We start from the raw sequence: 19,732 nt of genomic DNA on the forward strand, positions 1-19,732 counted from the left end.
ATGCGCCGTCGGCTCATGCGTAGGCAGGGTTTCACTAGCGCGACTTGACTGCTAGCCAACATCACTTTCCGTCCATCATTTGCACGACAACTGAGATGAAGCAGTTTACAGATTTTCCATGCTACTGCAGAATAGCTCGTGTGGCTGTGAATGTATCGCTCAACATTCCAAGAAAAAGAATATATATGTGTATAACGACATGAAATAAAACAAAGCCACCATAACCTGCAAGTAGAAGGAGCCCATACCCGCACCGCGATTACTATCGGGCTGATGCAGACAATCAAACGACAGCCCGTGTGCTCAAGCGAGCGAGACTTGCACTCCCGTACGCCGAGTCAAAAGTAAGCCTTGATTAGCACTACATGTGCCAATGAAAGACAACAAGGGGAGTTAAAACATCCCCACAGAAAAGAAGCGCACATGTATATTTCAAGAGTAACAAAAACTTCGTCAGCATCGTGTCGAAAGAACATGCTCCACTGCAGGGTCCAGAAAAGCAAAATCACCACTCTACATTGGATTTGCCCCTGTTTGCTCGCCGTTTTCTTGGCGTTCTTTGATTTCGTCAGGCAGGATGCCGTTGTTCTCGCATGCGCGCTTGTAAATCTGGCACTCGTCCCATGCACGTTGGCACTCTGCTTTGAACTTATCACAGCTGGCGCTAAGCTCGGTAATGGCCTGCTCAGTCAATAGCTTCTCAAGTGTCCACTTTTCAATATTTTGCTGCTCATTCTCCTTGAGCTGGGTGATAAACTGTACGGCGCGCTGGAGGATTGAGCCCTTGTTCTTCTCGCAGCCTGGAACAATCTTGGCGAGTTCGTTGATGCCCTCGTTGATTGTTTCGCGACGGCGGCGCTCAACTGTACTCAGGTTAGTTGTGGAATCTTTCAAGCACGAGAAAAACAACAACAAGTGAACGCACCTTCTTTGTGATTGTCCCTCCGCACCTTGTGCCACTCTTCTGTGCCAACCTGGGGCTTGTGAGTGGCGCTTTGCGGCGGTGAGTCGCTGGGCGCTGCTTGACCTGGGCGACCTGTCTGTGTTGCAGCCTTGAGAGCTTCGAGGCTAAAGTCCTGCATGCCCGTTTGTTGTTGGTTGTGGTCGCCCATTCCAAATGAGCCGTCACCAGAATTTTGGGGCTGGAATTGGAGCTCGGTCGCTTGGGGCACTGTCATCTGGTGGTAGGCAAGGGCGGCGGCTGCGGTATCGCCCACACTGGCCGCGTTGGTGCCGCCATTATGGTGCACGTCAAATTGCTGTTGCATGTCGTCGTCAGCGGCGTTGTGTGCAGCAAGGAAAGAGGCGGTGGCCTGGTCGGTCAAGTCGCTGTTGGAGTTGTGTGGTGCGGGCCGGTTGATGCCTTGGTCGCGCGTGTCGCGTTTTCGCTTGTTGGTGTGGACGCTGTTGTGGGCATCCAACTTGCTGTCGGTCGGGTAGCCGGCAGTATCCGCCATGGTGTCTGGCAAGGAAGGGATGCTGGGGGAGGTATTAAGAGAGGGCGATGTCAAAGTGGGTGTGGGCAGTGCTGTAAATTAGGCACTGCGCAAAAGGGACCGGCGCGTGAATGCCAGGTCCGCGCCAAGGACAGGGCAAGGGTGGGAGGCAGAGATGGCGGCGTGGCAGTGAACAAAATGCGATGCAGTCGCGCCGTCGTGGGTGCGTGAATGGGAAAGTTGGGTAGGTAAGGAGGCTTAGGTGGGCAACAGGGTGCGCGGGTTGGCGGTGGTTGGTGGAGAGTGAGGGCAGGGACAGGATAGACGCGCTCGAATGGTAAGCCGCAGGCGCAATACAGCCGAGGCGGGGGAGTCGGAGTCGCGAACGCTTTGCCCGCCAGTTCACGCGCAAAGCCAAGAGAGGAAGTAGGCGCAGTCGCAGTCGCAGACGCAAGACGCAGCAGATGGTCTGGCAGTTATGCGCTTAGCATGGACAGTCTGTGTTGGACAAACATTAGCACGGGCGCAGGCAGGCAGGTGAATGAGATGCAATCCAGGTGGTGCGAGAGCAGGCTCCGCTGCAGGCAGGCGATTGGGCGCATCTGGTCTGGCGTCGGCCGGAGAGAGGCAGCTGTCAGGACGCAAAGGAAGGCGGGCTCATGGTGCAATGGCCGGTGGGTGGCAGCGAGGCGCACAAGAGGAGTCGTGCGTCGTTTCGTCGTGGATGCGCGTCTCCATGATGCTGCGGCTGCGGGATGCGGAGCAACATGGGCGCCACCAAACGCTGTCGTCTGCCTCTCCCCTCGTGCTCGCTCTTGGACGAGGGCGTCGAGCGGGCGCGGGTGAGGGTCGCGAGCGGCGTCGCAAGTCGTGAAGAAGAAAAGAGAAAGGCGCGGGCGGAGGCACAAGGAGTGCGCAGGCGAGCAGGAAAGCGACCGTACGGGTCCAACTCACCAAGTCGGTTTCGTCGATTGGTTTGGTAACGTGATGTCGAGTAAGATTAAGAAAACGGCCTTTGCACTGCGTCGACGTCTGCGCTGGCGACCAGAAGACGACGAGGGGAATTTTTGGCGAGGCGCGGGAAAAACGAGAGTGTGGAAAGCGAAAGCAAAACACTTCTCTTACCTCTGGTATTTCAGCGAGCCCGCGATGGAGTCTGTTGTAGGACTATCAGCAGCACAGCAGCGATGAGGGCTTTGGATCACGAGGAAGAAGAAGGTCACGAGGAAGAGGCGACGCTATCTATCGAGGCAAGGGCGACCAAGGGGCCACCTGGAATCGAACCGAAACCTGGCGGGCCCCCGGCCGGCGAATCAGCGCCGGGGCTGATCACTGTGCAGCCCTCCCCACTCGCCAGCCCCAAATGCCTCCCACCACCCGAGCACACTGTGCGTCCAGCCAGTCTGAGTGGATCACCACCCTGTCCTGCCGCCCCGTCGCCGCCCTCGCTCGCTCGCCCGCTCTATCCATCCCTGTCCCGCATCCGCGACCAGGAGGAAGAAGAGTCGTTGTGCATCACCGAACAAGACAAGACGCCGCGTCGCGCTTGGTGGTCCGAGGCCGATTGACCGCGCCGGACCAAACACACACCCACCCTCCATCCACACATGCGCCCGTCAATCATCCCCATCATGCCGTTTCCTGTCCTGCTTACTGCCCACGAAGCAGAACCGCATTGTCCCCATCCATCCATCAGGCCCGCCTGCCCGCCTCGCCCTCGCCCAGCCCAGTCCAGCCCGGCCACTGCACGGGTGACACCCCTCCACCCCTCTAGACTGCCCTTGGCTCACCCGACATCTCCAGCAAGCATTCACATGGCTGTGTCAGAAACAGACGTGTGGCATGTGACACACTACGCCCCCCACATTCTGCCACCGACCGCCCATGGCCGCCTTGCCCCTTTTGCTCTTGGACCCGTCATGCAAGCCGCCGCCATCAAACTCGCTCATCGCAACCTCTCTTTTGTCCCATCTGGGCCATGTTGTCTTCATCCTGGCCCTCGCCTTGTAAACGCTGTATATACCTTTTCTTTTCAAATCTCCGTGTATGAAAAAAAAAGAAGATTGTGCTGCTTCCAATACCATGCTCAATCACATCTCCCGTTTCCCCAACCCTTTCCATACACACACATATACCAAAGCATACGTAATCAAGCGTGGCTTGCAACGCAAATCAAACCCCTCCCCAAGACGTCTAGCCCCAGAACCCAAAAGGAATCCACCTAAACATGTTCACTACTTCCCTGGGGGGACTAAATCGAAATCCCCCAAAACCCGCATCCGCACACTCACACTTTTCTGGCCCATCTTTTTCCCTTGTTGCTATCCCGCTTCAATACATTTACTTTTGGCCGTTCTTGAAGGCGTTCTAGATGCAAGGGTTTCTTAGACATAAGCCACCAAAACCACACATGGATGGTGGGGGAAGGAAGTAAAGCAAAATAAGCACATGTACATACATACACACATGAACATGTTTTTCCAACCCCCCAGCGTCACAAGACGTGACAGAAAAGAGAGATAGTGTGTGTGTGTGTGTGTGTGTGTGTGTGTGTGTGTGTGTGTGCGTGTGTGTAGGTTTTTGTTCATGTGTATAGATACAAGGATTTTTCTCGTATTCTTTCTTTCTCTCTCTCTCTCTCTCTCTCTCCATCCGGGCGGAACAGGGGCTTGATTTTCTTTTACTCGCTCTAGCATGAAGAGAGGTCTCAAACCTGAGAGTCCTGTCTTCTTTCAAACATGGAACATGGGTTTGGTTGTTCTCGTGTGACTGAAGCTTGGTATTCCCCATGTCCCCCACCCCTGGTCCGGTCTAGTGATATGCTACATACGAGCAATGTAAAACAACTTGGTGCTTGTTGAGCGAGAAAGCATGAATGCAGGGGTTGGGTGGGTAGAGGTTTTTTCCCTTGTCTGCCTCGAGGTGCTGCTGCTGCTGCTGCCGCCCGCTCCCTAGCGCCCACTTGGGGTGTGTATGTATGTGTGTGGCCACTATCCGTAAATATCGTCTATGCTGCTATTCTTGTTGTTCCTGTTGTGGCGAAAAAATCTGCAACTCTGGATGATCCCGGATGTGTTCGTATTGGCAGGTGGTGGCGGCGGCGGCGGCAGCGGCAGCGGGGATGATAATGACGATGATGAGTGTATTGCGGTTGCACTTCACTGATATGACTGCTCTCTCCATGTGCCACTTCTCTAGTAGCACCGATATTTCTGTTGCTGTTAGTCATGCTTCATCTTCCTCATTCGTTCAATGCGCCAGGCGGACGTGCTCAAGTGGCATCAACCCACTCTGACCACACCTGTGTTTCGGCATCATGCTTCCAGTGCTTCAACACATGAACCCTTTTTGTTCATGTGACAGCTGTTTAGATCTGGTTGCAGATCTGAATCATGCAGCACTAGAACAGAAGAGGCTTCTCCCAGGCAAACGGGGCAGGTGCGCCAAGATATGCAACATATATGCATGCTCTTGACTGCTCTTTCCTCGGACATGTGTTGATTGACAAAACAGGTTAGATGAATCATCATGCTGCAACTATTTTTTCTTTGGCAAGCTACGTTCCCTTTTCTCCAATGTGTGGTAAATTCTGAAATGTTTTTCAAGCACAGCGGCTTTGCGTGTACAGTGACATGTACACTACCACACTACCACACTACCATGTAACACTACTCAAATCTCATAGTATTAACCAAACTCCCAATCCCCTTGACATAAATCTCCACTACATCCCCGTCCTTCAGGAACCCCTTTGGCTCCATAAACAACCCAACTCCACTTGGTGTCCCTGTCAAGATGACTGTGCCAGCCCTAAGCGTCGTTCCACGACTGAGATGCTCGATAATCTGGCCAACGGTATAAATCATATCATCCGTACCCGTCTCCTGCCTCTTCTCCCCGTTAACTTTGGTCCAGTACGTCAACGCATGCGGATCCGGTACGATGGCGGGACTCGCAATGCAAGGGCCGATGGGGGCAAACTTGTCGAATGACTTTGCGTAGCCAAATTGGCCGCCAGACACGGATGCAGGCACCTGGTAGTTGCGGGCCGAGACGTCGTTGCCGACCGTGTAGCCCAGAATGTACGAGGCGTAGTCTGCTGCGGCGACGTTTTTGCAGTCGCGTCCGATGATGATGCCGAGTTCGCCTTCATAGTCGAGTTGTGATTGGCAGGTCTTGGGGATGGGTATGTCGTCTAGGGGGCCTGCGAGCGCGTCGCTGGGCTTCATGAAGATGGCTGGGTTTTCGGGGATTTGGAGCTACGAATAGGAAGTGTGGTTAGGAGACAATGCCGTGTTGCTGCTGGGTGATTACGTACATTGCATTCTTGGGCATGCTTGCGGTAGTTGAGTCCGACGCAGAGAATGATATTTGTAGTTGGAAGTGGGCTTAGTAGCTACAGCGTGTATTTTATCAGTTCTGCTCAATCGACATTGAATACAAAAGCGTCAATTGAACATGCCTTTGAAACTGCGGCCTTGCTACCAGTCTTCTTAAACCCAGTCTTCACATCGCCTTCAAGCACTTCGACGGTACTCCCCTGGATATCCTTCGTAGGTACTTCTTTCTCCAGATTACCATACAGTGTCTTGCCCTCGGCATCCTCAAATCGAATCAATCGTTCAAAAGCCGCCATTGCTCTGCTAGCTGTACTAAAATATGCCTGTACCGGGTTCGTTGATGGAACTCTATAGTGGGGAGTGACGTAACGACAAGCAAGCACTGGCTTGGGAATAATGTGTGTGTAGTGGACAAGAGCTCGTATGGGGAGAGAGAACATGTGTGAGTCTAAGAAACCTGGATTATAAACGGCTTATGAACAATTGCAGACGCACAATGGCGCGTTTGCGGAATGTGGAGTATGCTCAACGAGGCAACCTGCCCCACGTACGCGGGGCTGCCGTTCGGCATTTCCGTGTGCAATAGTCCGAGAGAATCTGCCGGTACTGCCCCTACGTACTCACGGGACTACGCGTCATGCTCAGGCTTGATGGGGATGAACGTTCTTCCGGACTATATACCTTCATCCTGAGTGTGTAGTGTAGTTTGGTCAAAGACAATGGTATAGTTACATGGAAATCACACAGAATGTAACCGAGAGAGCGATGTAGCAATTCAAAAAAAAAATCAACCTTGTACCAATCTTGCAATTGGCGCTTCCAGCGCGTGGGTATTTCCTTACAGTCCATCCGCTCTGATCAATCGTTCTCGCTAGCAAACTTCAAAGCTGGGTGCGAATTCTATCTCAACCACTCATCTCCACATCCCCATTGCTTGTAGCAGCCGTGTTGGGATCTAGCCTTCCCAAGCATCCTGGGCAGTTATGCAGTACCATATGTGCAAACATATCACAGTCAATGCAAAAGTGGCTCTCACAGGCCCTACACTCATACCTGCCACTTTCACTGGCTTTCTGCTCCTCGCTGTCATCGTCGTGCTTTTTCGTGACTTTTGCCTCAGTGTCTTGTTGGGCTTCACCGTTCTCTTTGGCATTGCTCGGTGGGTTGCTGAAGGCAGCCAAGCAGCCCACGCACTGTTTGCTGCCCATCTCACGGGCGCGCGACCACGACACTGTGGCCCAATTGCGAAGGGGGAAGAGATGGTGATACGAGCGCGCCAGGTGAGTGGAGAGGAGGAGTGTGAGTTGGCATGAAGGACAAGTGATGGGTAGAGAGCAAACTTTTGCGCTGCACCGAGAGCACGTATAGCCGCCCATTGTCAAGTTTCCGTGACATGCACACATGGTCAACTGATCTTCTACTACCCGTGACGGGAAGCCCATCATCATTAGTGCGGCAGCTGATTCTGAAGATTGGGCTGTCGTGGCTGGCGCAGTCTTATCTGTAACCAGAGGCTGTCGGATAACGGGTGGTGTCGTTGTGGCTAGGAGCAGCTCCCGAAGCATCTCCTGATCTGTGGCGATTGTATATTCGGATTCGTCGCCTGCATTGGTTCGCTTGACAATCTCGGTGCATATCTTGAGGCGTGCGCCCATACCAATGATACTGACCCGTATCCGGTCCCTCACACACGCCTTTACAGATTGGTGAATGTCGCCAGGGTCCAGACTCAGCAGGCTGCCGAAGACGACGATGACCTCTCGTGTGCCATGACTGGGCGTGTGGTAGAGTGTTGCTCTCGCCAACTCGAGAGCATTCTGCAGACTGGGCGAGCCTTTGGGCTCCTTGCCATCATCCTTACTTCTCAGACCTTGTATCGCCGCGACATGCTCAGCTGGATTGCCAGACAGCTCCGAGACGCGTATGCAGACGCCGTCGTGCATACCCAGAACGCTCATTTGGGATATAGGGTTCTGCTCGAAGAACTCGCGAATGTAGTCTTGCGTGTAGTTGATCATGGTGATGAAACGGTTGGGGCGCATGTCCTTTTCCAGCATGGCCTCTGATAGATCCAGCACCAGTACGACATGTCTTATTATGCCACGCTGAAATGGCTTGGTGTCTTTGCGTAACCGCTTGCGCTTGCGCTCCTCTTCTCGCTCTTGTACACTTTGCCCCAGACTACCATCGTCTGCTGGCTGTATCGTCTTCTCCACCGTCCGCGAGTACTCCGTCTCCCATGCCTTCCTTTGAGGTGCTTCCTTGACTGGTACCTCTACTTTTCGCCTCTTGGTAGCTGCTGTGGATTGCGCGCGCGTGTTCGAGGCGCTGCCTTTGTTGCCAATGTAATCGTCATCGGATACCTCGTCCTCAAAGTCGTAATCGGAATCGGCCATGGCTTGCGTTTAGCTTGACGGCTCAGGCGCAGTACGTTTGGAGCTCAGTCGTGGGGGTGTCTAGTATCATAGGCGGTCGCAGATGCGAATGGGAGTGGTTGCAGATGGGCTGGCGAGCTTCGACTCGAGTGCGCATTCGCAATATACGGCGTCAAAGGAAGTAGCAGGCGTCGTGTGCTCCGGAGCAAAAGGCCGTTGGATAACGATGAGCGTTCAGTCATGCATGTTCAGAGATGCAAGAGCAGGGATGGGAGGCGATGATTTGTTTTTTTTGTCAAGGACTACGGTTTCAGCAGACCGAAAGTTTCCAAACGTTTTGGAGCTTTGTTGAAAGGGTTCACAGTCAACGGTTCACGGTGGACGGATAATCTTGGACCCACATTGGGAGTCGGAGCGTGTGGCGCACGTAATAGGCTGAACGCGCATTCACGTTTTTGCATGTGAAACAAACAAAGACCAAAGTGACTGCATATCTATATCAATAAGATGGATTTAGCAAACATTATGTACATCGTAACAGAAGCCGGCATGAGGCATCGAATGCGTCCAAGGAGCCCCAAAATGGTATACGCTGTGCCTGAAACAAAAACCTCCAATCATCATAAAAACATTACGCCGTTGCTTTTTGCAGTTTCAACATGACCACTATATCCTCCTAAGTATATGTTCCGGCCACCGTGGGCATTGGCCAGTCGTCCTCGGTAATGCTGGACCAAAACACCCAGACCATGACAACGGCCAGGAGCGTGAAGAGCGTTTCAAACAATCCTCCGTTGATCTTGCCGTCGGAACCGTTGCAGATGTGGACGCTGATGACGTATTGGAAAATTTGGGCAATGGCGAACAACAGGGCAGCCGCGATAAGATATACTGATGGTGCAGGTTAGCGCATGCACAGTTTACATTGTCGATAAGAGCACACTTACGCATGGGTTTGCGCTCGCCGAGGACGCGCAAGACCAGGAAGGCCTCGAGAAGGAAGAAGACGACGATGAAGAACAGGGGTACAAGCTGGTAGAGCGTGTATAGAGCATATGCCTTGTTTGGCGCGTTCAGAGTCGAGTCCCAGTAGCCGGTCCAGCCGAGTCCAGTATCAAGAGCAATGTAGCCGGTGCCGATAAAAATGACGATTGCCGAGCCCAAGAGGAGACCAATGGACAAGGCTGTGCCATCGTCAAGAAGCTGATAGCCCACGGCGCCGTTGAGCATGAGTACCCAAGCAGTCGCGGTAATGGCAGCAATATGAATGGCAACAAAAACCTGCACACGGATTAAATGGCATTCAGGACTGCGGAAGTGGACAACGTACGATGCGGACCTTGTCGTTGAGAGGGAAGCCGCCAATGGTGAATATTTCGCAAATGGATATAATCATGTAGCCGATAAGGAACACCTGCATCTCTCTGCGCACATGGTTAGTTGAGGCTCCAACAGCTCTCTGGCCTAGTACGTACCTTCTGCCGACGGCAGCCTTCTTTCTTTGCGATCGCCATAGTAGGAATAGAGAAACAAGCAGAGCAATGGCGCATAGCAATATGGACCCTGAGGGTGTGAGCAAGATTGGGCGTGGTTTTTTTTGGAAGCGGCAGGCGCACATACCCAAATTATGCAAATTGCGACCGCCGCCGACAGGAAAGCCTCTGAGGGTGCAGCCGCCCTGCCATCCGTTGTTGTTTTTGGTGGATGCTGGGTTGAAGAGCTGCGGAGAAAAAGCGGTTAGCGGGTTGAAGGCAAAGAAGGCAGGCGCAAAGGGGCGGAGCGTCAGCAACATACATAACAAACTGTAAGAGGTCAGCATTGAAGGTGTTTACAGGTGCAGAATGCAGGGCGGGGCGTCATACCTGGCAGCGTGCTCCATTGGTTGCCCGAGTCTCTGCAAAAGTCTGCAAACTCGCCGTAGGAATTGACCATGTTTGCTGTTTACTGCTAGGGCGAGGGGAGCGCAGCCCTGGAGACAGGCGCGTCGGGTGTGTGTGTGCAGGAGGGCGGAATCAGTCTCTGGGGAGAGGGCAGAGACAGAGGGGCGCAATGGCGAGTACCAGGCGGGCGCGAGCTGGGCGGGCGGCGTGCGAGGGTTTGGTGTTGAGAGGAAGACAGCGAGAGATGATGCGCACAGCAACGTCGCCGGGCGGGCGTGGCTGGGGGAGCTTCCTTGAAACGATGCACGAAGCCAAGCTTTGGGGGTTTGGGTGCCGGGGTGGGTGGGGGCAATGTGTATGGCTGGGAGGAAGGGCGGATGGGCGCTCGGGTGGCTAGGGCGGTGTTTGGGAGCGGGGGGCGGAGATTGGGGTGTGGTAGGGCAATTTGGAGCAGTTGATGCAGACTCGGGCAGAGGGCGCTGGGCTGCGTGGATGCTACTACTATGTAATTACTGGCACTCTGGACGACGAGCAAGCCTGACGCCTGAGGTGGAACAATGGCGAGCAAAGACGTTTAATCTCGGGCGCAGCCAATGGCGGGCGGCGGGCATGGCGCTACGCCGTCTCCACCGCCCAGGGGCCGTGCGGTGAGCGGCAGCATGGCGGCAGCGTAGCAGGGCCTAGCAGAGCCACCAGCGCCCAAACAGGCCACGGGGCTGGCCGTGCAAAACAGGCGGCCCTGCCGTTCGCTGCCATTCTTTTTGGTCCTTGGGCGCAGCGCGCTACACACATGTCGCCGTGGTGCGGGCAAAAAGGACGGCCATGACTGCTGTCGGCGTGTTTCACCCATGGCGAGCGTGCAGCGTGTGCAGCCGTGGGCAGTGCTGGCTGCTGGCTGCTGGCGGCTGCTGCATCGCTGGTGCGGGCCTGGCGGTGAAATGACGTCTGGCGGCTGCCGGCCAAAGCATCCCAGACTGGCTTGTCGTCTGCGTGTCCCGACAGTTGCACTTGCTTAGTAAGCAACCATGTACAAGTATGAATGCAAAAGATGCAAAAAATACGGCCTGCCACCATGACATGTGCGCACATGCGGAATCGATCGCCCGACCGACGCGGCATTGGTGCAGCCTTGGCCCCTGCCGACTTGCCCTGCCTTTGTCCCGCACTGTCTCTATTCTGGTAAACATGGCAGACATGGCCATGGCAGGCGCCGCCTCATCCCGAGTGCCGCAACAAGGGCGCGCTGTGCGCTGCACACTGCACACGACTACTGCTTGCGGCTCTCTTTCCCCATGTGCTCTGCATCCACGCCCACGCCCACACCCACACCCACACCCACATCCCACTGCCTCGTCTATGCGGGGCTCCAGTCCACGATACTACTATCATACTAGCACACAACCACCCCCCAACGTGACTCGTCTCCACCAGCCTGCATGGCTACCAGGGCCTCGTCATAATCGTCATACTCGAAGAGCACCCTGTCCTGTCTTGCACCTCCCTATGCACACACACACTGCTCCCTCGCTCCCTCGCAATCAGCCCTCGAGAAATGATAAACAATTGCCCCCCAAAACAAATCATGTTACTAGATAGCACAAGCCTTCTCCTATCCACACATCCTGGCAACCACCCCCCCCATGCCGGCTTGCCGTCGTTCCGTCCAAGCAGCAAAGAGCCTCTCCCGACTTTCTCCATCCCATCCCACTGGCCCATGCCAAGCTTAATCGCCGCTCAGCCATCTTTGCTCGCATGCACCCAACCCTCGATCTACGCATGTACACATCCTGTCCCCCCAAACCCTCGTTGTGTGTGTAGCCAGATGTGACCGACTTGCTCACCGCTTTCGCGCTAGCCCTATCCACACCCCAACCACTTTTGGCAGCTTGACCTGTCCCTGTGACGCACCTCTCTTTTCGTTGCTTCTCCCATCCCTACCTTGGAGACGGGCTGCTCCCTAACAGCTCGCAACCTTCACCATTCCTTCACACTCCAACACCAGCCGGAGGCCTGCCAACATCCCGCTCCACAATCTCTCGTCCTCTGCTCGCCCACGCCAGCACGACTCTGCTTATCTGCTCGACGACCACGATAAGGACAGCGCCCGCTCCTCCTTGGACACGCCCGAGTCCGAGTCCGATCTGTCCGTCTGGTCAGACACGGGCGATCTCGTTGACCAGCTTGCCGACCGCGAAGACCCTCTGCGCCTGCATCTCGAACAAGACCACTCCTCATCCAACCCACGTCGGCACCAGAAGCGCGCCCGCTTCGCCGACCACGACTTGCACGAAAAGGGTACCCAAGGCATCCGCTTGGAGGACATTGACATTCCCGACCCAGGTCCTCGCACAATCTCAAAGGCTGAGCGCATCCTCGCCGCCATCATGGCTCCCAACGACCGCCCGTCCCGTATCCACGGGCTGCACGGCAAGAAGTTGATGTGAGCTCCAAACAACACTCACCCTCTTGCCCAGTCTCGCTAACAGTACCAGATACTTCACCAGTGTCTTCGTCTCACTAGGTGTCTTCTTGTTTGGCTATGACCAGGGTGTCATGTCCGGAATCATCACGTGCGCCGTCCTGCTCCCATTCGCGACTCGAGCATAATCTGATTGTACCGCAGGGGTGTATACTTTAAAGACTACTTCAACCAGCCTACAGCTGCTGAGCTTGGCACAATGGTGGCCATTCTCGAAGTTGGCGCCTTCGTCTCCTCACTGGTAGTTGGCCGCATTGGTGATGTGCTCGGCCGCCGAAAGACGATTCTTTACGGCTCGCTCATCTTCGTTGTCGGTGGAGCTCTCCAGACCTTTGCAAATGGCATTCCTATGATGCTGTTAGGTAGGGTCATTGCCGGTCTTGGTGTCGGTACACTGTCCACAATCGTCCCCGTCTACCAGTCCGAAATCTCGCCGCCGCACAACAGAGGAAAGATGGGCTGTATCGAGTTCACGGGCAACATTGCGGGATATGCCGTCAGTGTGTGGGTCGACTACTTCTGCACCTATATCAAGAATGACTGGTCGTGGAGAATTCCTCTCTTCATGCAGTGCATCATGGGTCTTCTCCTTGCTGGAGGTAGCTTGCTCATTTGCGAATCGCCAAGGTTTGTCTCTAGCCACAGCTTTCAACGTATGCTAATTTCGTGCAGATGGCTTTTGGACAACGATCACGACGAGGAGGGCATTGTAGTCATTGCCAATTTGTACGGAAAGGGCGATATCCACAATCCAAAAGCACGAGATGAATACCGAGAGATCAAGATGAACGTCCTGCTCCAGCGACAAGAAGGTGAACGTTCATATACCGACATGTTCAAACGATACTCCAAACGCGTCTTTATTGCCATGTCCGCCCAAGCCCTTGCGCAACTCAACGGAATCAACGTCATCTCGTACTATGCCCCATTGGTTTTTGAGGAAGCTGGTTGGTACGGTCGCCAGGCCATCCTGATGACGGGCATCAACGCCATTACCTACCTGCTGTCCACTATCCCGCCATGGTACATTGTCGACACACTTGGTCGCCGTAAGATTCTCTTGTCCGGAGCACTCATGATGTTGGTTTCCCTGTCTGCCATTTCCTACTTCATCTTCCTGCAAGCTTCGTGGACACCCAACATGGTCGTCATATTTGTCATGATTTACAATGCCGCCTTTGGATACTCATGGGGACCCATTCCTTGGTTGTACCCGCCCGAGATTCTTCCCCTCAGCATTCGTGCCAAGGGTGCCAGCTTGAGTACGGCCACCAACTGGGCATTCAACTGGCTTGTGGGAGAAATGACACCTATCCTCCAAGAGCACATCCAGTGGCGCCTGTACCTCATCCACGCCTTTTTCTGCGCTGTCAGTTTTGTTATCGGTAAGTCTGGTGTTCAAATGCCAAGATTAAAGTCATGTACTGACAAGGTTGTGTAGTATACTTCATCTACCCCGAAACTGCCAACGTTCGTCTTGAAGACATGAACTCGCTGTTTGGAGACGCAACCTCCGTTATGCCCACGCCCGAGACGATTGCGCAAGCCGAATCCATGTTCAGTGGTGAAGGCCGCGGCTCACCCGTGCCTTCTCTTGACATTCGGGGCGGACGCCGTGCCCCCGACGAGGCCATTCCCGGACTTAACATCGATCCTCCAGAAGTCGAAGGTGGCAACAAGGACATGTCCAAGGCCGGTACCGACAGTGGCGACGGTATTGGTGGCTGGATCAGCAACATGGTCAAGAGGACCAAGGGCAATGGCGAAGGCGACAGCTCGCGCGGTGGAAAGTACAAGCAGATTGGACAGGACGAGGATTAGACGGCCCCTGCAGCAGTGCAAATGTACATGATTTCGCATTTCCTACACATGTGTCTGCATTTTGCAGCGGCCGCAGGCTACGGCAATGTTAGCATACGGCAAGCGAGCGAGTGGACAAGAGAGTATTTTCTGGGTTGATAGAGAGTGTAAAGCATTTGGCAGGGCGTTTGTTCTTCAAGTAATCTGTGTCCCGATTGGGTAGAAAGTTTGCCAATTGAGATCCCGTCTGGGAGGTTATTTACTACTACCGGGTGCTTACCATTGCTGATGTTCTCTTTACATATGCACCTTGGATCACCACAGAGGGACATACAGTCTTCTTTGTCCGGGTTTCAATTTGTGATTTCAAGATCACATCAACTTACACACGCCTAGAACGTACGTACCATCATGTGCACCGAAGGGCGCTATATTTTATATGTACAGACCCTGGCTTTGATCATCTTTTGCGACTGGGATTTGAGTTTGGTGACGTGCGCAAGTGCCATGTCCCTAGGCCCGCTCCCAGAATAGCAGCAACCAACCCAACTTGATCACTCGTTCGCTCTACAGAGCAATCATTGGATCATTGCGACATGTTGCCGGAAACGAGGGCTATGAGCTTGGAAGCGCCTAGACTGCGTGAATCGTGGCTTTCATGTGATGGGGGGGCTGAGTGTGAGAGAGCAAAGTGAACAAGTGTCGCCTCTCCCCTTGCACTCGGGCGGCTAGCTCCCTTTGCTCGTAGATCCAATTCGGGACAGCCCACCTCCTCGATTCTGCAGCACTGCGACTCTGGTCCATCGACCTTTTCTTCTTTGCGCCTCTTATGCCCTCGTTCTGCCTGGGCCTTTTTTCTCATCGTACGGCCCAACGGCCACTTTAATTTGATTGCCTTTCCTCGAGTCCATCTGCCCGCGAACGGCTGCACCGAGTGGTCGTGCAGCTCCTGTGGTACCGACTACTCGTTGAAACCCCCCCCCCCAATTCGTATTTGAAGCCACGGGTCCCTTTCAGTCTCCTTACACTACCCGACGACGATATCCTTCATCAATCATAGACCGAAAAGCCGCTCCCTACAATGGCGTCAACCGCCCACGCAACGGGCGCTGATGCGCACGCCGAAGAGCTACGCAGGAGAAATGTAGCAACAAGACAAGATGCCTCCGCGCCTCCAACGATACAAGTCCCGGACAAGGAAAAGTCAAAGGACAAGGTATGTCCTCCTATACAGGCGGCCTTATGGTTGTCTGCCAAATGACAGCCGCTGAGTCCATTGCTAATGTAGTCACAGCCTTTTAGCATCATCTCGCTGCTTGATGAGTACGAGGTTATCTGGGCTCCTCTGATATTTACTTTCTTCGCCTTCTTCACGCGCATGTACAAGATTGGCCTATCGCCGATTGTGACATGGGACGAGGCTCAGTAAGCACATCTGCTACCATGCATGCGAACCAGGTTCTGACCACAGGCAGCTTTGGCAAATTTGGTTCACACTACCTCAAGCGCGAGTTCTATTTCGATGTTCACCCCCCGCTCGGCAAAATGCTCGTTGGTCTATCTGGATACCTTGCAGGATACAATGGCTCGTTTGAGTTCAAGTCGGGAGAGAAATACCCCGAGGAACTCAACTACACCTTTATGCGCCTCTTCAACTCGGCTTTTGGCGCTGTCTGTATTCCGCTGGCATACTTTACCGCAAGGGAATTGAACTTCCGCAGGCCGACTGTATGGTTCATCACACTGGCCGTTCTTTGCGAGAATTCGTACACCACAATCAGTCGCTTCATTCTTCTCGACTCGATGCTTCTCTGCTTTACCTTTACGACCGTCTTCTGCTGGTCCAAGTTTCACCGCCTGCGTAACGACCCCTTCTCTCCGGAATGGGGTCTATGGTTGATGTTGACTGGTGTCTCAATCGGATGCGTGTGTAGTGTCAAGTGGGTTGGCTTCTTCGTCACCGCCTTGGTAGGGCTGTACACAGCCGAAGATCTCTGGCACAAGTTTGGTGACCTCAAGATGCCCAAGGTATGTAACATGGCCATTTGCTGTATAGCCAAGCTGATGTTCCCAGGTCGAGCTTGCCATGCACCTTGCTTTCCGAGTTTTCAGTCTTATACTCATTCCGCTCGCCGTTTACATGTTCTCCTTCTACCTGCACTTCATCATCCTTGAAAACAGCGGGCCCGGTGACGCCCAGATGAGCTCCCTCTTCCAGGCAAATCTGAGAGGAACCCAGGTTGGCAAGGACAGCCCATTGGAGATCGCGTACGGCTCCCGTGCCACCCTGAAGAACATGGGATATGGTGGTGGACTGCTACACTCTCACGTTCAAACGTATCCCGAGGGATCTGGGCAACAGCAGGTTACTTGCTACCACCACAAGGACGCCAACAACGACTGGTTCTTCTACCCTAACCGCCACGAGGTCCCATACCAGCCAGACGAAGAGCTCCGATTTCCCGGTAATGGCGATGTCATCCGTCTTATCCACGCTCAGACCGGCCGCAACCTCCACTCGCACCAGGTCGCAGCTCCTGTTACTAAAAGTGACTGGGAAGTTTCTTGTTACGGCAACACAACTGTTGGAGACACCAAGGACCACTGGGTTGTCGAGGTAGTGCGCGACGCTTCTTCCAGGGACCACTCGAGACTCCGCACGCTTACTACAGCCTTCCGTCTCAGACACAAGGATCTCGGTTGTTATCTTCGCGCGGGCAATGTCAACCTACCCCAGTGGGGATTCAAGCAAATTGAGACGACTTGCACGAAACAGAACAGCCCGCGTGATGTCTACACACATTGGAACATTGAGAGCCACACCAACGAAAGGCTGCCGCCAGGTAACCCCGGTGACTACAAATCGCCTTTCCTGCAGGACTTTATTCATCTCAATGTTGCCATGATGACGTCGAACAATGCACTAGTTCCTGACCCTGACAAGCAAGACGATCTCGCGTCTAGTTTCTGGCAATGGCCCATTCTCCACGTTGGTCTTCGCATGTGCGGTTGGAATGATGACAGTAAGTTTAGACTTGTTTTTTTTTGTTCTCTTGTTGACAATTCACTAACATGACAACAGTCGTCAAGTACTTTTTGCTTGGTAACCCAGCGATTTACTGGGGTAGCACTGCTTCGCTGGGCATCTTTGTTCTGATTGTGTTTTTCTACCTGGTACGATGGCAACGCGGATACGACGATCTCAAGCAGTGGGAGATTGACCAGATCCACTATGCGGGCATATACCCGATTATCGGATGGTTCCTGCACTATATGCCGTTTGTGGCCATGGGCCGTGTGACGTACGTGCACCACTACTACCCGGCGCTGTGGTTTGCCATTCTGGTCATGGGCTTCTGCCTCGACTTTAGCACAAGGAAGCTACCCAAGCAGGTGCAGTGGGGCATCTTCACGGCGCTGTACGTGTTGGTGATTGGCCTGTACTGGTTCTTCCGCGCCATTTCGTTTGGTATGGTGGGACCCAGCAGCCAGTGGAGACACCTCAAGTGGCTCGACAGCTGGAAGGTTACCGACTAGAGTGGTTTTGGGTGTTTCAAGGAATCTGCTCTGAGAAGGAAAGGTGTTTTGCAAGGATAAGGAAAAGGTCAGGACGAGGTTATGGGTTTGGTGTGGGGGTGGATGGGTTTGATGGGATGTTTCCAGGGCAAGATTCATGTACAATAATCCTTTGTGGAGACTGAACCTCTCTTTTTGCGTTCTGATAGTTTTTTTTTTTGCAACGTTTTTTTTTTGTGTGCTGGGACGGTGTCTAGCAATCAAGGGTAGTGGAACGGGGCTGGTGGAAAGGTCTTTCTTCTTCAGAGGGATGGATATGTGTTTTATTAGACGCTTCTAGAAATAAAACAAACAAAAATGCGTGACGGCATCAGCATGTCTACTACGATCCGGTGAGCTTGAGAAGATGTATTCAAAATCAGAGGTGATGCAATGCTCCAAATGCTCAAGCCAATGCTACTTGTTTCCCTTCCTTGACCACATGCCTGATGCCACTCTTTTGAATCTCAAACTCGATACCGCGTCCCGGCGAAGGCGGGGCCCAAGGCGCAAACACGAGCTTGAACCAGCGTCGCCATTTAGAAATGTGACGGTCTTCGTCGGCCCACTCGTCGTGGCCATTGACTGTGTGGATAAGCGGTCTGCTTGCAAAGACGGGCTGCTTCTTAAGCGCGATACGGCATGCAATTTGATTTGTCCAGACGAGGCCGAGCGAAGGCGTCTTTTGCACATGCAGTTGCTCGTAGGGAGAGTCTCCCCAACCAGTAAACCAGGCTTGTTGGTGGTCGAGGCTTAGTGGGTCTGGCGAAAGAACAAGGGCTTGGTCTTGCTGCGAGGGTTGTGGAGGAACAACAACAACATCATTGGTTTGGCTGCCAGTGGAAGTGGAAGTGGTGCGTGAAGCAGCGTTTGAAGATGCAGAGGAATACGCAGCGGGGGGTGCTTTGGTGAAGCGATCGGCAACCTGGTTTGCTACGACAATGGCAATGCCCTCTGTACGCGCAATTTCTCTCAGCAAGGCGCCGAGCTGGGCGAGCTGTGTGCCGCGCCGTGCCATGGATGCAGCAGCATTTCCGCCGCTTTGCTTGTCAAACTCGGCGCGGTAGTTTGCCGCGACAGAGTCGAGGATTACAAGGCCTACGTCATGCTTCTTGATTGCGACAGGCAGTTGATAGCGCAGAATATGCTCCTGTGACTCGAGGTCGGGGGTTTGTATGCTGAGGATGCGTGACAGAGAAGGCTTCTCAGCAGCGGGGAGGGAGACTAGGGCCGGGTGGGCAGACAATAGCTGGGCAAGGCGGGTGGTGGACAGGACAGCTTCGGTGGAGACGTAGACTGCCGACTTTGCGAAGCCGTGGGGCGGCTTGAGCTGAGAAGCCAAGAGGAGGGTCAGAAGCAGCTGCGTCTTGCCGGCGCCGCTAGAACAGCCGTTAGTTCAACGGCCATGGTGCTTGGGGGTGGTAGACGAACCTCTCACCCGTCACTTCTACCAGGTACCCACGCGGGATGCCGCCGCCCAGGGCAGCATCGAGCTCGTCATCGAGGGTGCTGATGCAAGCCCAGTCGTGCTTGGGAGTGGGGGCAGGTTCCTCTGGCCCGAAGCCAAGCTGACGGTGCAGGGCAGCAACCACGGCATCTGCAAGCTTCCTCAGTTCGCCGGTGGGCACATGGGCGCGTTTGGCGACAGTGGGCGCGTCGAGAGTGAGGACGTCATTGGTGGTGATGAGGGCCTTGTCGAGCGAGGGCAGCAGATGGGAGAATGGGGTGGCGTCAAAGTCCGGCAGCACGTGCAGCAGATCCGTCATGGGCCTGGTGGACTGGCAGAGTGGAGGGAAGCAGCACTGGTTCGAGTATGTACGCACTATGTTCTCTGCAATGGTATTTCCGATTCCGACTCCAGTTCCGA

The 19,732-nt window shown here is 54.0% G+C and overlaps 7 protein-coding genes across 7 annotated transcripts; 2 read left to right on the plus strand and 5 right to left on the minus strand.

Moving 5' to 3' along the window:
• Window positions 1–98: 98 nt before the first annotated feature.
• Window positions 99–1,735, minus strand: PSV08DRAFT_229346 (uncharacterized protein). The gene is made up of 2 exons (XM_014224956.1): window positions 926–1,735; window positions 99–863 (listed from the first exon to the last, which is right to left on the minus strand). Exons 1-2 carry the CDS (start codon window positions 1,455–1,457, stop codon window positions 514–516), a joined length of 882 nt encoding a protein of 293 aa, XP_014080431.1. The 5' UTR covers window positions 1,458–1,735; the 3' UTR covers window positions 99–513.
• Window positions 1,736–2,203: 468 nt separating this feature from the next.
• Window positions 2,204–3,004, plus strand: PSV08DRAFT_250893 (uncharacterized protein; the record flags this gene model as incomplete). Its single annotated transcript, XM_014224957.2, has 2 exons — window positions 2,204–2,347; window positions 2,576–3,004. The coding sequence occupies 2 exons, from the start codon at window positions 2,204–2,206 to the stop codon at window positions 3,002–3,004; spliced, it is 573 nt and encodes a 190-aa protein (XP_014080432.2).
• A 1,958-nt stretch (window positions 3,005–4,962) lies between these two features.
• PSV08DRAFT_411936 (uncharacterized protein) lies at window positions 4,963–6,252 on the minus strand. The gene is made up of 3 exons (XM_066093919.1): window positions 5,878–6,252; window positions 5,755–5,832; window positions 4,963–5,695 (listed from the first exon to the last, which is right to left on the minus strand). The coding sequence occupies exons 1-3, from the start codon at window positions 6,214–6,216 to the stop codon at window positions 5,105–5,107; spliced, it is 1,008 nt and encodes a 335-aa protein (XP_065948171.1). The 5' UTR covers window positions 6,217–6,252; the 3' UTR covers window positions 4,963–5,104.
• Window positions 6,253–6,681: 429 nt separating this feature from the next.
• Window positions 6,682–8,202, minus strand: PSV08DRAFT_229350 (Ssl1-like-domain-containing protein; the record flags this gene model as incomplete). The annotated part of the gene is made up of 1 exon (XM_066092250.1): window positions 6,682–8,202. Exon 1 carries the CDS (start codon window positions 8,170–8,172, stop codon window positions 6,682–6,684), a length of 1,491 nt encoding a protein of 496 aa, XP_065948172.1. The 5' UTR covers window positions 8,173–8,202.
• Window positions 8,203–8,636: 434 nt separating this feature from the next.
• On the minus strand, window positions 8,637–10,083 carry PSV08DRAFT_365197 (chitin synthase III catalytic subunit; the record flags this gene model as incomplete). Its single annotated transcript, XM_014224959.2, has 7 exons — window positions 8,637–9,042; window positions 9,099–9,432; window positions 9,482–9,575; window positions 9,627–9,714; window positions 9,772–9,871; window positions 9,946–9,953; window positions 10,014–10,083. The coding sequence occupies 7 exons, from the start codon at window positions 10,081–10,083 to the stop codon at window positions 8,828–8,830; spliced, it is 909 nt and encodes a 302-aa protein (XP_014080434.1). The 3' UTR covers window positions 8,637–8,827.
• A 796-nt stretch (window positions 10,084–10,879) lies between these two features.
• PSV08DRAFT_404616 (uncharacterized protein) lies at window positions 10,880–18,031 on the plus strand (the record flags this gene model as incomplete). Its single annotated transcript, XM_014224961.2, has 13 exons — window positions 10,880–11,046; window positions 11,463–11,841; window positions 11,996–12,471; window positions 12,536–12,601; window positions 12,655–13,137; window positions 13,183–13,895; window positions 13,952–14,300; window positions 15,059–15,173; window positions 15,371–15,526; window positions 15,605–15,735; window positions 15,786–16,338; window positions 16,385–17,333; window positions 17,393–18,031. The coding sequence occupies 13 exons, from the start codon at window positions 10,880–10,882 to the stop codon at window positions 17,845–17,847; spliced, it is 4,992 nt and encodes a 1,663-aa protein (XP_014080436.2). The 3' UTR covers window positions 17,848–18,031.
• Window positions 18,032–18,044: 13 nt separating this feature from the next.
• PSV08DRAFT_229359 (P-loop containing nucleoside triphosphate hydrolase protein) lies at window positions 18,045–19,631 on the minus strand (the record flags this gene model as incomplete). The annotated part of the gene is made up of 2 exons (XM_066092251.1): window positions 18,045–19,244; window positions 19,297–19,631. The coding sequence occupies 2 exons, from the start codon at window positions 19,629–19,631 to the stop codon at window positions 18,272–18,274; spliced, it is 1,308 nt and encodes a 435-aa protein (XP_065948173.1). The 3' UTR covers window positions 18,045–18,271.
• Window positions 19,632–19,732: the final 101 nt, after the last annotated feature.

Source organism: Bipolaris maydis (genome assembly GCF_028858645.1).
Source record: "Bipolaris maydis strain C4 unplaced genomic scaffold PSV08scaffold_14, whole genome shotgun sequence".
Classification (NCBI taxonomy): domain Eukaryota; kingdom Fungi; phylum Ascomycota; class Dothideomycetes; order Pleosporales; family Pleosporaceae; genus Bipolaris; species Bipolaris maydis.

What these genes read in the sequence shown, in the direction of transcription:
- PSV08DRAFT_411936 (XM_066093919.1), bottom strand. Translation starts at nt 6,216, where the DNA reads ATGTTCTCTCTCCCCATACGAGCTCTTGTCCACTACACACACATTATT. An exon ending in CATGTTCAATTGACGCTTTT is followed by an intron (nt 5,833 to 5,877) that starts GTATTCAATGTC and finishes TACACGCTGTAG; the next exon opens with CTACTAAGCCCACTTCCAAC. An exon ending in AGCATGCCCAAGAATGCAAT is followed by an intron (nt 5,696 to 5,754) that starts GTACGTAATCAC and finishes TCCTATTCGTAG; the next exon opens with CTCCAAATCCCCGAAAACCC.
- PSV08DRAFT_229346 (XM_014224956.1), bottom strand. Translation starts at nt 1,457, where the DNA reads ATGGCGGATACTGCCGGCTACCCGACCGACAGCAAGTTGGATGCCCAC. An exon ending in GAGGGACAATCACAAAGAAG is followed by an intron (nt 864 to 925) that starts GTGCGTTCACTT and finishes ACCTGAGTACAG; the next exon opens with TTGAGCGCCGCCGTCGCGAA.